This window comes from Esox lucius, chromosome 23 (genome assembly GCF_011004845.1).
Source record: "Esox lucius isolate fEsoLuc1 chromosome 23, fEsoLuc1.pri, whole genome shotgun sequence".
In the NCBI taxonomy this organism is placed as follows: domain Eukaryota; kingdom Metazoa; phylum Chordata; class Actinopteri; order Esociformes; family Esocidae; genus Esox; species Esox lucius.
The window spans coordinates 1,612,185-1,624,838 of NC_047591.1; the positions used below are offsets into that span (position 1 = coordinate 1,612,185).

Genomic DNA, 12,654 nt, shown 5'->3' on the forward strand with positions numbered 1-12,654 from the left:
AAACTGGTGAAACCAGCCAAATACTTCCACTTTTTACACCACTGCATAGAAGATGGCAATGGCAAATTATAATTTTGTTAACATTTCTAAACAATGACAACATAGTGTATATGAAGCAAAAAAGATTATGGATCTTGCCTGCTTGCATATAGTGATAATTGCATCATGCATCTTGAGTTAGTTAGAACGGACCCTAATTGACTAGAGCTGGCTAACAAGTAACCTACCTCGTCGCGTAGCTAGCTATCTTTAAACGTAGGGTTGTCGTGTTTTTTGTTTTCAAGCAATTCGAATCTCAGATTCAAAGAATGTACTAGATAAGCGATCTTAGTGAACACGTTAACTATCCCTAAATATATAGCTAGAGGTTATCATATTGAAGCACTTACCGAAATCTTCGTCATTGACCATGTAATTCTTCCTTCATAAACGCATGCACTAAATCAAAAACACCACACCAATGGAAACCGTCACTGGGCGTAACTTAATATTAAGGAACCCCCATATTCATTTATGCCCCTGACTTGCGGTCTGCAGATATAGACTCCTCACCACACTACTACCACTTGAGGAACGTAAACAACCAACACTTGTGAAGGAGCCCATGTTATAAAAGCCACATAAAACGGTATACTTTTTTAAAATGTCATGGTATATCGTCATATGTAAAACATTTTGATTGGGATTTCAAAAGTATTTAAAAAAAATATTCAAGCCTAATATTTAAACCAAAAAACTACATATACGTAAAAAAAAAAAAACATTATTCGAATACTAAATACATTTCGGATATTCGACTGTCAGTGCCCATCCCTAGTGTAAACCATGAAAGTTGCCGTCCTATTTTTTGGATAAAACCCCCATGTCCAATTAGAATCTCAGGACACTACATAGACTATTTTACGGAAATCCATGGCATTTCGTATGATTTGCAACGTTATGTCAGGTTACAAATGTGCCACCAAAACATATGATACATAATGATAATTATTCAAACGTAACATCTTACGAACGCTATTACAACGTATCAAATGTTACGAGCGCTATTCAAACGTAAAATAACATAAGAACGCCAGACAAATGTATGATATTTACGAATGCTATGAAAACACAAATAATTATGATTTTTTTACAAAACCGGCAATATTTGGATGAGAAGGCAGTCACTATACCCATTGCCCCACACTGAATATATAGCTTTAGGATGAGTAACAGCAACACCAAGGTCGCTAGGATATGTTATGAAAGTGTTTTATTGTTAGGTTAACGTTATGTATCACAGCACTGGGGTTAAGGTTAGATATCACACCACTGGGGTTAAGGTTTGGGTTACGGTTAGGAAACAAAAAACGTTAAGGTTTGGTTAGGATCTCACAGCTCTGGGGTTCAGGTTAGGGTTTGGGTTAAAGTTAGGTATCACAGCACTGGGGTTAAGATTAGGGTTATGGTTTGGGTTAGGATTCCAAAGAAAATCACTTCAAACCTATTTATGTTGTGACACCACCACTCACCTTCGCTGGTTACAGGCTCCTCACTGGAGCAGTGGGTACTGTACCAGTCTGGGATGTGGAAGGTCGCCGGTTAGAAACATGTTTTTCTGTTTTTGTTTCTCCATTCCGACTCTAACGTTATTTTAATGAACGTAATATATCTTATGAAATCCCCTGGCTAAAATTTACATAAAATAGTCTGCGTAATCCTTCTGAGACCAGATTGAAAATTAAGACCAAAGAGCATTCTACAGAAGATAGAAAACTTGTAATCATCCAAAAAAAGTAGACCAACAACTGCAATTCATTACCTACAGAGAGACAAAAATGTAATGAAAAATTAGAAAAACATTCCAGCCAACTGCATTATAAATGTAATTACAGCAAGTGAGCAAAGTTGTTCATTTGTCCTCTCAAGCTACATCGAGGCTAAGGGGACAGTTTATGTCAATTGGATCAACACTAAGTTGGCAATCAAAACTGCTTCCACTTTCAATGAGGACTGCCTCGAGGGAAGGTGATGGGAGCAAACGCTTAGTTGGTGTTTACTTTGATTTTCTACTGGGCTGGGGTGTAATCACAAAGAAATATGTTATTTCAACTCTCTGACAAAATAAAAATAAAACGTTTTCCCTGAAAAACATAGTACTTGAAATTAATTACCATATCTGTTTTTGTTTTCTTGACATAAGCTTTTAAAGCAATAATTCTGGCCTTCTGTCAACATTCAGAATGTATTGTGCATTCACCAGCCGCTGCAATGTTCAGCTGCGTTACATTCCAATGGGAGACTGAGCTTGTCGAACGTGTCCTTCTGTTAAAGATAAACAGTTTGCCTAGATGTTAAAAGTCGAGTCTGGTTCTTGCTCATTTTTATTGTCTCTTTCTCCCTCCATGCAATGACCTAGAGTTTTACTGTGCAATTCAGTGGCTGATTGCCGTTATAACACACTGGATGGCCCTTATGACATTGCCAGGCCCATTGCAACAGGGACAAATTTATTACATATCATAAGTGTACTTGAGGGTGAATAGCCTATTAGTAATAGATGAGTGCTACTACTCAGGTATAAAGGGCTTTGGGATGGAGTCACTGGACTAAACTCCATAAGGATACATTAGAATGGTGCAAGCCAAAGTGACACATAATATACAATCAGATTGGTTGATTACCAAATACAATGAACAGTTTCTGCAGGGTTACAAAGCCAAGACCTCCATTAGAAATCATATGATTTATATAGCGGAAGAGAACCTGAACCTTTGAACCTGTAGTTTAATTTCAACACACTTAGCTGAGCTTGCTGCCCACTCACACAGCATTTAGTAGGCTTAAATACTGAATCCATTACATTACAATAAAATAATATCAAAGAACGTTTTAGGTAATCCTTCAAATTACAGCCCGTTACTTACAGGGTAGTTCCCACATAACTACGTAATAACAAGAATGTAAGTACGTGGTAAGAATGGGTAGTTATGTAGGTATTATGTGTACTTATATGAACGAAGAACGATACTACTCCAAAACTAAACAGACAGGTGATAAAAAAAAGCTATTTTGAAAGTATATAATTGTCATTCTTATTCGTGCTTATGAATTTACCATTTAAATGTGACTTGACTAATTATTTTATTGCAAGTTCACTCCCAGACTTAACGATTTAAGAGAAAAGAAAGATGATGCGCATTTCCGTGCTTTGCAAAACTTTTCACATAGTACATGCTTTGGGCAATCGGTTCTTGCCAAATCAAAAGCCGCTTTGACATCAATCACAAATGTGTGAATTGATTGTATTACGAATCAAGCCAAAGAAAGCACTTGCCTGTTGGGTGTCCTACAGCCCCCAATACTTCTCTTCATAATAAACGCCCACATGAAAGATTTTTTCTCCAATATGCTGGATCGAAAGCGCTCCAATGTAGGCTATTATTTCATTGCGTTTAAAGCGAGAAGCTGACGAATGAAATGGATAGGCTTAACAAATACAGGTAATGAGTGGAAAACAGGAGGGCTTCTTAAAGAAAAACTAACAGGTCTGTGAGAGCCAGAATTCTTACTGGTTGGTAGGTGATCAAAAACTTATGTCAATCAATAAAATGCTAATTAATTATTTAAAAATCATAGTGATTTTCTGGATTTTTGTTTTAGATTCCGTCTCACAGTTGAAGAGTACCTATGATAAAAATGACAGACCTCTACATGCTTTGTGAGTAAGAAAACCTGCAAAATCAGCAGTGTATCAAATACTTGTTCTCCCCACTGTATTTTGTCTTCTCACCCACCTCCAGACGGGGGGGTCCGGCGACACTGTGACCCTACCCGGGGGAGGCCCCGGACAGGGCCCAACAGGCAGGAAATCAATCCACCCACATTGCCAGGCATCAACCAAAGGGACACCCACCAACTGCAACCACCCTGAATGAGGGCTGAGTATTGCCAGCAGAGTACAGCCCAATTGCACAAGTGCGCAACAGAGACACAACAACAAGCCAGTGACTCTTCCCCCGAAAGGCATTGGAGGGAGGGCATCCCAGTGGTGACGAGAGCCCACCTGGCAAGACAGCAAGGGTGGACAGTATCAAGCCTACTGGTCACCTTCATGCCCCCTGGCCAGGCTACACCTAATTATAAACCGTGCTGTAGATATGAGTTTTTAGTAGACACTTCTAACCTTAATTGGCAGATCATTCCAAAGTAGTGGAGCTCTATGAGAAAAGGCCCTGCCTCCGGCTGTTTGTTTAGAAATTCTAGGTACAGTTAAAAGGCCTGCATCTTGCGATCGTAGGTTACGTGTTGGTATGTATGGCTGGATCATTTCAGCAAGGTAAGTAGGAGCAAGTCCATGTATTGATTTATAGGTTAACAGTAAAACCTTAAAATCAGCCCTAACCCTACCAGGCATCCAGTGTAAGGACGCTAGGACAGGAGTAATGTGTTCAATAATTTTTTTTGTTCTAGTTAGGATTCTAGCAGCAGTGTGCAGCTCTAATTGAAGTTTATTTATTGATTTGTCTGGGTAACCAGAAAGAAGAGCATTGCAGTAATCTAGTCTAGAAGTAATGAAAGCATGGATACATTTTTCTGCATCAGTTTTTGATAGAATGTTTCTCATTTTTGCAATGTTTCGAAGAGGAAAATAAGCAACTCTTGAGACATAGCAAGGGATCTAACATTTAGGAGTCCCAGTTTGAGAACTACTCTTGCTATGCTATCGACAGACTCCACTATGCTAGCAGGCTGGCTAACAGCCTGCGGCCTGACCTGCACTCTCTCATGGTGAAGCTATAGGAGTAAGGCTATATGAGGCTATATGTTCCTAGATAAAAGAAGAGCACCACTCCAGCTAGGATGGAGTCCGTCGCTCCTCAGCAGATCAGGCCTGGCCCTATTTCTGGGAGAGTCCCAAAAAGAGAGCCAGTTATCTACAAACTCTACCTTCTGCGACAGGCAGAACTCCGTTTTCAGCCAGCGATTGAGTTGCGCAAGTCTGCTGTAGAGCTCGTCACCACCCCTAGCTGGGAGGGGGCCAGAGACAATTATTCGATGCCGAAATCTTTCTAGCTAGTTTACACTCAGATGCTATGTTCTGCTTCATAACCTCGGACTGTTTCATCCTAACGTCGTTGGTGCCAACGTGAATAACAATATCTCTGTACTCTCTATACTTGCCAGTTTTAGACTTCGCTAGCACCAGCCCAAGGTTTGCGGCTATGTCGGTAGCTCTGCCCCCCGGTAAACAGTGTATGATCACTGGCAGATTCTTTAGTCTAATACTGAGTGTAATGGAATCGCAGGTGACTAAAAATGATGCCCTTTAGTTTTGACATTTTCGATTTTGGTGAATTTGCAGGAATGTATCTTTCTGAAGACTCTTTTTTTAATAACTCACTATCCATATGACTTAGAGATCTAAAAACAATGAAAGGTACACCTATTATTTTCTCCAAATTCATTATTTTGATTTTATTTGAAAAATACATTGTTACAACTCTATTACCTAAATAACATGAACTTTTTTAATAGCTTCCAATCCAGATGACATGGACCTTTAAAACCACATGCATTTTGTTCACTGGCCATCCTTGTCACTGACCTTCCTTGGTTTGACCATTTTAAATTTTGGTTAATTTACAGGATTTTATCGAATTTCGTACAATGTTTCTAATTTTTGAATTGTTTTTTGTGTGTAAATTGTTTTCATTCTTTAGTGCAGAGGTGTCGAACCAGTTCCACGGAGAGCCAATTGTCTGCTGGTTTTCACTCTCACCTTGTACTTGATTGATTAATTAGGTAACTAATTGGTTAGTTTCTACTCTCACCTGGTTGTTTAGATATATTGATATTGATGGAATTAATGAATAATAAAACAATTATGTTAACAATACTCACCAACAAATTATTTTCCAGTTGTAGCTATTGTTTATATCTCATTGTCACATTTGACTTACTAGTTATAAATGTGAAACTCCGCTCTGGCCGCAGGTTCGAGCCCCGGTCATGCCACTGTCGATTGTGGCCGTGGTGTCTGGTAGGGTGGTGCATATTGGGCTGGTGTCACCTTGGGGGAGGTAATCGGCATAGAGGATTCAGCAACGTCTCTGGCGGGGCGGGTGCCTCTGACCTGGCCATGCAAATGTGGTAATGTGAGTGAGCGTTTCCTCCAATGTGTTGGCTCACATTGACTTCATGGTTAAGAGAGGGGGTGTAAAGAAGCAGACCAGCTGATCAGACAGGTTTTGATGGAAGCCTGTGGCGATCTATGACTCTCCTGACTCCGCAAGGACTGTTGTAGCGGTGGCATATGGTTGTACAGTGGGGTTGGGAGAAAAAGAAATAATATTTATAATAATATGTGAAACTTAGAAATCTAAAATGGCATGATTAAGAGGCGTACCCTTGACAAGGAAGGTCAGTGAACAAAATGCAAGTGGTTTTAGAGGTCCATGTCATCTGGATTGGAAGCGATTAAAAACTGTTCATGTGAATAGAGTTGTAACAATGCATGACATTTCAAAATAAATTCCATATAGTGAATTTGGAAAAAAGAGGAGGTGTACCTTTCAGAATAGAGGTAATGGAACACACTACACTTGTTTTTAGATCTCCAAGTAATATGGATAGTGAGCTATTAAAAAAAGAGTGGTTTCGAGAAATCTGCCAAGGCTATTTAATTTAAATGGTATAAGAACATCTTTTTTTATTTTATTCGTGAATGACATTGATACAATACCTATCAGTAAATGTGAAGATAACTAACTTTTTCATGAAGTATCGTGGAATCTACCACTAATAGTCGCAATACTGTATAGCCGTAAACAGTTTTATTGCGGCCCACAAATAAACTTTATAAAAGTTGCTCTCAATAGATTTGAACTTAGGACTTCTAAGCGTGAGACAATTTCTTTAACCACTACGCAATGGCATGACACTAAACGTGCTTAAACAGCTGTCGCTAGACACCACTGAGGCATTGTGTTAAACTGACTAACGTTTCTTATTAAGTTTACCTCCACCATAGGGTCTATGAACTATATGGTTTTTGCCTCCCGCCATTTTAACAGCTTATTAGCCAGTAATAGGCGTACTAATATCTACTAACTTCCTAGGAATAATCATAAGAATTGAGCAATTGCTAGCGAGACTGATTAACGTTTCCATGCCAGAAACAGTCGCAATATAACCGTATACAGTTTCAGTTAAGGCTTACTATCAGTGTTGCCAACTCTCGTGAAACAAGCAACCGCAGTTTCAAAAACAAGCCCGAAACAAGCCCAATACTATTATAGCATGTTAAATAGTTGATAGTATTCAAATTTTTGGCAATTTCAATATTCATATGGAAAAGTCCAATGATCCTCTTCAAAAAGCCTTTGAAGCCATAATTGACTCAATGGCTTTTATCCAACATGTCTCAGTTCCAACACATTGCCACAATCACACCTCAGATTTAGTCCTTTCACGAGAAATAGATATTGTAGATCTAATAATTTCCCCCCAAAATCCTGGATTATCGGATCACTGACTTTTTACATTTACCATTAAAACAAGAAATCCACTTGCTCCGCAAACAATCAGTTTCAAAAGCCATACTATAAATTCTCGGACTACAAATAAATTCCTTGATATTCTTACAAGTTCGCGTTTGAGTAAATAAATCTGCAAATGATCAAATCGAGGATCTAAACTCAACACTGCAAAATACATTAGACACTGTTGCACCACTAAAAACAAAAGATAATATGTTTATCAGTGACGGGAGGCAAACGCGGGACCTGGTAGATTTTCTCAACACACGACACCACATTTGATAGTCAAGTGTGATTGAGGTAAAGCAAAAAAAAAGCAAGTACCCTATGTTAGTATTTGGCCATATACAGCTAATTGTAGCATAATATTTGCTAGCAATTGCTCAATTCTTATGACTATTCCAGTAAGTTAGTAGATACCAGTAAAGCTTATTACTGGCTAATACGCTGTTTAAATGGTCAGTGGCAAACGCCATACAGTGCATTGACTATTTGTTGTGGAGGTAAACTTAGTAAGAAACGTTAGTCAGTTTAACTGTATCAATGTCATTTACGAAAGACTAATTAACTGTTAAAACGGCCAGTGGCAAAATATGATTTGTTCAGGATAGACACAAGACGCTATACTGACATCCAGCTAATGTATAGCTCCTTGGTGTAGTGGTTAACAACACAGCCTGTCATGTGGGCGACCCAGGTTTGAATCCCGAGATGTCAACACTTTCTGTTGTGGGTAGGCTGAACTAGGCTTGTCTAGTGTCTTGTTTGGAAAGAAAAGAAAAAGTTCCAGTGGTCTCTGAATTTTTTCCAGAGCTGTAATTCTGAAAAGCGCTGTTCAAGTTACTGCATTTGCATATCACTTGTTTCAAGCAACAAACTCCTTTCTCGGCTCATCTCAGTACGTCAATGTACATTAAAATGTTACGTAAATTATAATTATGTAAAATAAGGCCCAATTCTCAAATAGCACTCTTGAAGTCTAATAAGCTCTAGAACAGAATTAACCGGACGGGGTGCTGCTCTTATCCAGAGCCAAACAGTAAGACATGTTTTGACTGGCCAGGTTCAAAATAGTGTTTCTGTAGAGAAAAAACTCTGAACACTGTTCCTCTCCTCATTTGGACACATCCTGGAGAAGTAAGGCAATGTTTTGCTTATTTGCTTCTAAGATAAAGTCTAGGCTTGACTATTATACTCTGTTATGACCATGTGAAAGTAAAATAATATAGAATATAGTCCAGAACTTTTGATATAATAGAAAAAATATTTGATTAAGACTTAATCCAATGATCAACAAGATGGTTATAGTGCCATACATAGGACTGTTAAAATGTTCTGTAAAAAAGAAAAAAGTACAACATATCATACCAAACCCACTGCAATTCTTCTGCAAACCCTTGACTATTTTGTTTTACCATAGTTGCTACTCAGCAGGATCATAAAAACTGTACACACACGTGTACACACACACTTGTTATTCTACACCTGTGGTTAAAAAGCTTGTGACATGTTTGCATATGGCATGGTTTTACTATTCTAAAAGATTTGACCTTACTGTAACCCTTAAGTGTAATCCTAAACTAAGCCCTTACCCTTAAGTGGTAGATTATAAATGCTAAATACTCTTGGGGGCTGGAGGTAAAATCTTGATTTTACTCTACTTGCAGTGCATTTTCAATAATCACAACTATAGTAAAACATGATCACTCTCTCAGATGGACAAACTGCAGAAACACAAACTGCAGCAACATGCACACAGAATACTAAGAGAGAGAGCGCTGCTACCTCACCAAAACCCATCCAAGCATACAGTCTGAAAAAACATCAGTATCTGTCTTGCATCCCTCCCAGTCCTGCTAGCAACCCATAGGTGTCTGATTCCAGCAGACAATCCTTCAAAAACAAATTACCATGACTTGTTGAATGAAAGATTTTTAGGCATATCAAAAGGTACTCTTTAAAAAATCAATACAAAACTGGATGTGCCGAGGTGTGTACGCACCCCTGCACTTATATCCTATACACAGTATTTTTACATAACAGAGACACACACAGCCCTAGATGTTATGTTTCACTTTTATGGTTTCCTTAAGTTAATTTCCAAAAACAGTAACAAAAACAAAACCAGTCTTCATCTCATCCCCTTTTTATGTTTCAGAGTGAACAGAACACTTCCCTGGGTCAGAGGTCATCGTGCTCTACCCTTTAAGATTTTACCCCAACCACATCCTTTAGTTAGTCTGAGTGTCCGTTACTGCTAAAACTTAGTTTCAGACAAACAGCACGCCAACCAAGGACATCCTCTTAACTCAGAGACAATACAAAAGTCTGGGTAAAGAGAAAGATTTTGTGTACAATATACTTATATACACAACACACACAGAACTACAGACCCGAACACTGCACTGTACTAGATGAGGATGATGCTGGTCAATAATAGAGCAGAATATCAGTGTCTCCCTCTCCCAAACGTGTGAGAATAATCCAGTTACAATAAAGGATTTTGAACTGAATCCTGGTGGTGGTTTTTGCCATGTAGAGACCCAGTCCATTTCAGATGGTTCAAGTGGACAGTGTTTTTGGGTTCAGTAAAGTCTAGCTAGATCTGGTCTGATCTGGTCTGAAACAGTTCTTGGTGTGTGTTAAATCCACTTCAGATCAGGCCAGATTGCTGCTAATGCTCCTTTCCTTTAACACTTCGTCTTGTCTCTCACAGCTCTGAAACAACAAAAGCACAAAGTTTTAGGACTGAAAGTAATGGAAGATTCTGTACTCTTGTCAACATATCTAAATAAGGTATTTTCCTGTTCTGTTCCCCCCTCCCCCCTTTTTTTTCTGTTCAGTTTTTTTCTCCCCGCCTTATTTACTAGGCACGTTGACAGACAACACATTTTTTGAAGCATTCACCTCATTACAGTAATGAACAGGGAGCAAATAGGGTCGCTGCCTTAGGGACAGAACAACTACTTCTTTCCTCACCTTCTAACTCAGGGATTCTTCCTCACAATTCTTCAGTTACTGGTTGGATGCTCAACTGCTAGGCTACTTGCTGGTTCTTCAGCATGACCATTTCCCCACACATTGGCATGTGGCTCTCTTTACTACCTCCCTATTGGCCATTTGCCCTCTCTCCTCATTGACCAATGGTCTTTGGCTAGGATGTAGGTTTGTGTTTCATATTGGGGGGGGGGGGGGGTCAGGGTAAATGGTTCCCAGGATTTCCATTTACAGGAGGTCAAATTTAACTGCCTGTAATATGGGGGGTCATGACCCCCACATCTGCCCCTTAATGTATGCCCCTATCCTTTGGCCTAGTCTCCTGCCTCACCATTGGCCCTTGGCAGCGGTGCTCTGCCTCTGCTGGGAGAGGCTGTAGATTTCCTGAAGCTGTTTCTTCTGGTCATCACTGAGGGGCGTGGTTAGAGACTGGTACCAAGGCTGGTCTGTGTTCTGGACCCCTATATTACAAACCGAAAAGACTAATGGTTAGAGGTGTGTGTGTGTGTGTGTGTGTAGGTTTTATAATCCCAAGGATACATTCCTCCATTATCAATGAGTAAAAACGTATTTTGGGCTTAGGTGTTAGGATTTGGGTGTTAGAAAGTGAACAAGAATGAAGGTGTAAGAGTTTCAGTTAGGATCAATTAACCTTGAAACATCTTAGATATTTGGTGTTATTCCCCTTTATGGTAAGGTTTTGGGAATTACTGCCAGTGAAAATAGGATATCAAATGTGAATACTTGTTGCTTTCCCCACAAGAACCGAAAAGTGTGCTGAAGCTGCGTGGGTGTTAGCGTGTGCTTGCACAGTCAGTGTGCTTGTTGGTCTTTGTACATGATGTGCAATCTCTTACTGAGCAGGGCGGCAGTGAAGAACTGGTACTCGTCCACTCCATTGTCATAGTCCAGAGGCGTGCTGTACTCCTCCAGGGGGGTTCCCTCCAGCCCCTCTTCATCCCAGTAGTCTTCGTCATCTTCATCATCCTCCTCGTCCTCCTGGCCCACCTGCGTGCTGGACTGCTGTTGCATCATGGGGTTATGGTTCTCATTTACCTCATCCTCATCACTGGGGATCTCCTCTGTGGACCCAACAGAACAACACAGAGCCACAGGATATATAGTAAATACAGTATGCAGAATTACAGTAGCAAACATACAACATTTCACCATTATCGTAACCTCCACTGTACACTCCCTAGCAAATAGTTTCTAAATGTGACAAGTCATCCTCTAGGAGGGAGTCTCATCTCTGTCTGATTGCACAACAACACTACAACTTCCAGAAGCACACTGTGTTCTGAGGAAAGCCAGCAGAGCTGCCCGGCAGTATGTAGGGAAATGGAGTATGACTAATATGACCTGTTGGCGAAGTATTATGTGAAATAAAAGAGGTTCTGAGGCGTTGCAACCTGGGTTAATACTGTAGATATATACAGCTGAGGACTGTTGCGGTGTCAAATGAGGTACCGCATCCATGATTAGGGATATTGTCTTATTCTTCGAATGTTTATAGTTGGCCCTGCCCAGTGCCTTCCGATTCGTGTTGACTCAACATTATTATCATCATCAGCTCTTTAATTCTTGGATTTCTCCTCTTTCTGGGACAAATATTAACCTGCTGATAGCATACAGCTCCAATACTTTGCCCTGGCCTCTAACATGTGCATCTATTTGTCTAGTATCTTTGAAATACTCTCGGATGTCAATGCCTACTTTACAGAGATTTGCCATTAATAATTGTGTAAAGAGTTACATAGGACCAGAACAGACTACCCAAGCCCAAACAACAACTTATTTCTTACAGGCCCATTTCGTAAACATTTAAAATAAAAAAAGAATCCTGATGTTTTGGAAAAAGAAAGCAGTCTCATCAACTGAACTGTGGGTCAGTTAACTGGCCAACACACTATATTTAGGGAATACACTAAAAATCCAAAAGTGTCAAGATCTGGCACCTAACTGGATCATTCAATGCTGTAGTACATCAGAGTCCAGACTATGCCTTCAATATTCTTTATTTGTGAGGTTTGAGGCTGTGTGTGGGTGTTTGTGGGGGGGGGGGCTTTGGGCCAAAGACTCACTGTTTAAAAGTGAGTTCAAAAAAATATATATTGGAATCAGCATGTCTCCTGTT

The 12,654-nt window shown here is 39.7% G+C and overlaps 1 protein-coding gene across 1 annotated transcript in view; it reads right to left on the reverse strand.

The window, feature by feature from the left end:
• Positions 1-9,578: 9,578 nt before the first annotated feature.
• Positions 9,579-12,654, reverse strand: part of ipo8 (importin 8) — a 41,927-nt gene continuing 38,851 nt past the window's right edge. The window contains 3 exon segments of the mRNA XM_010886908.5: positions 9,579-10,238; positions 10,849-10,978; positions 11,375-11,599. Of these exon segments, the coding sequence (XP_010885210.1) occupies position 10,238; positions 10,849-10,978; positions 11,375-11,599 (356 nt within the window). The 3' untranslated portion in view covers positions 9,579-10,237.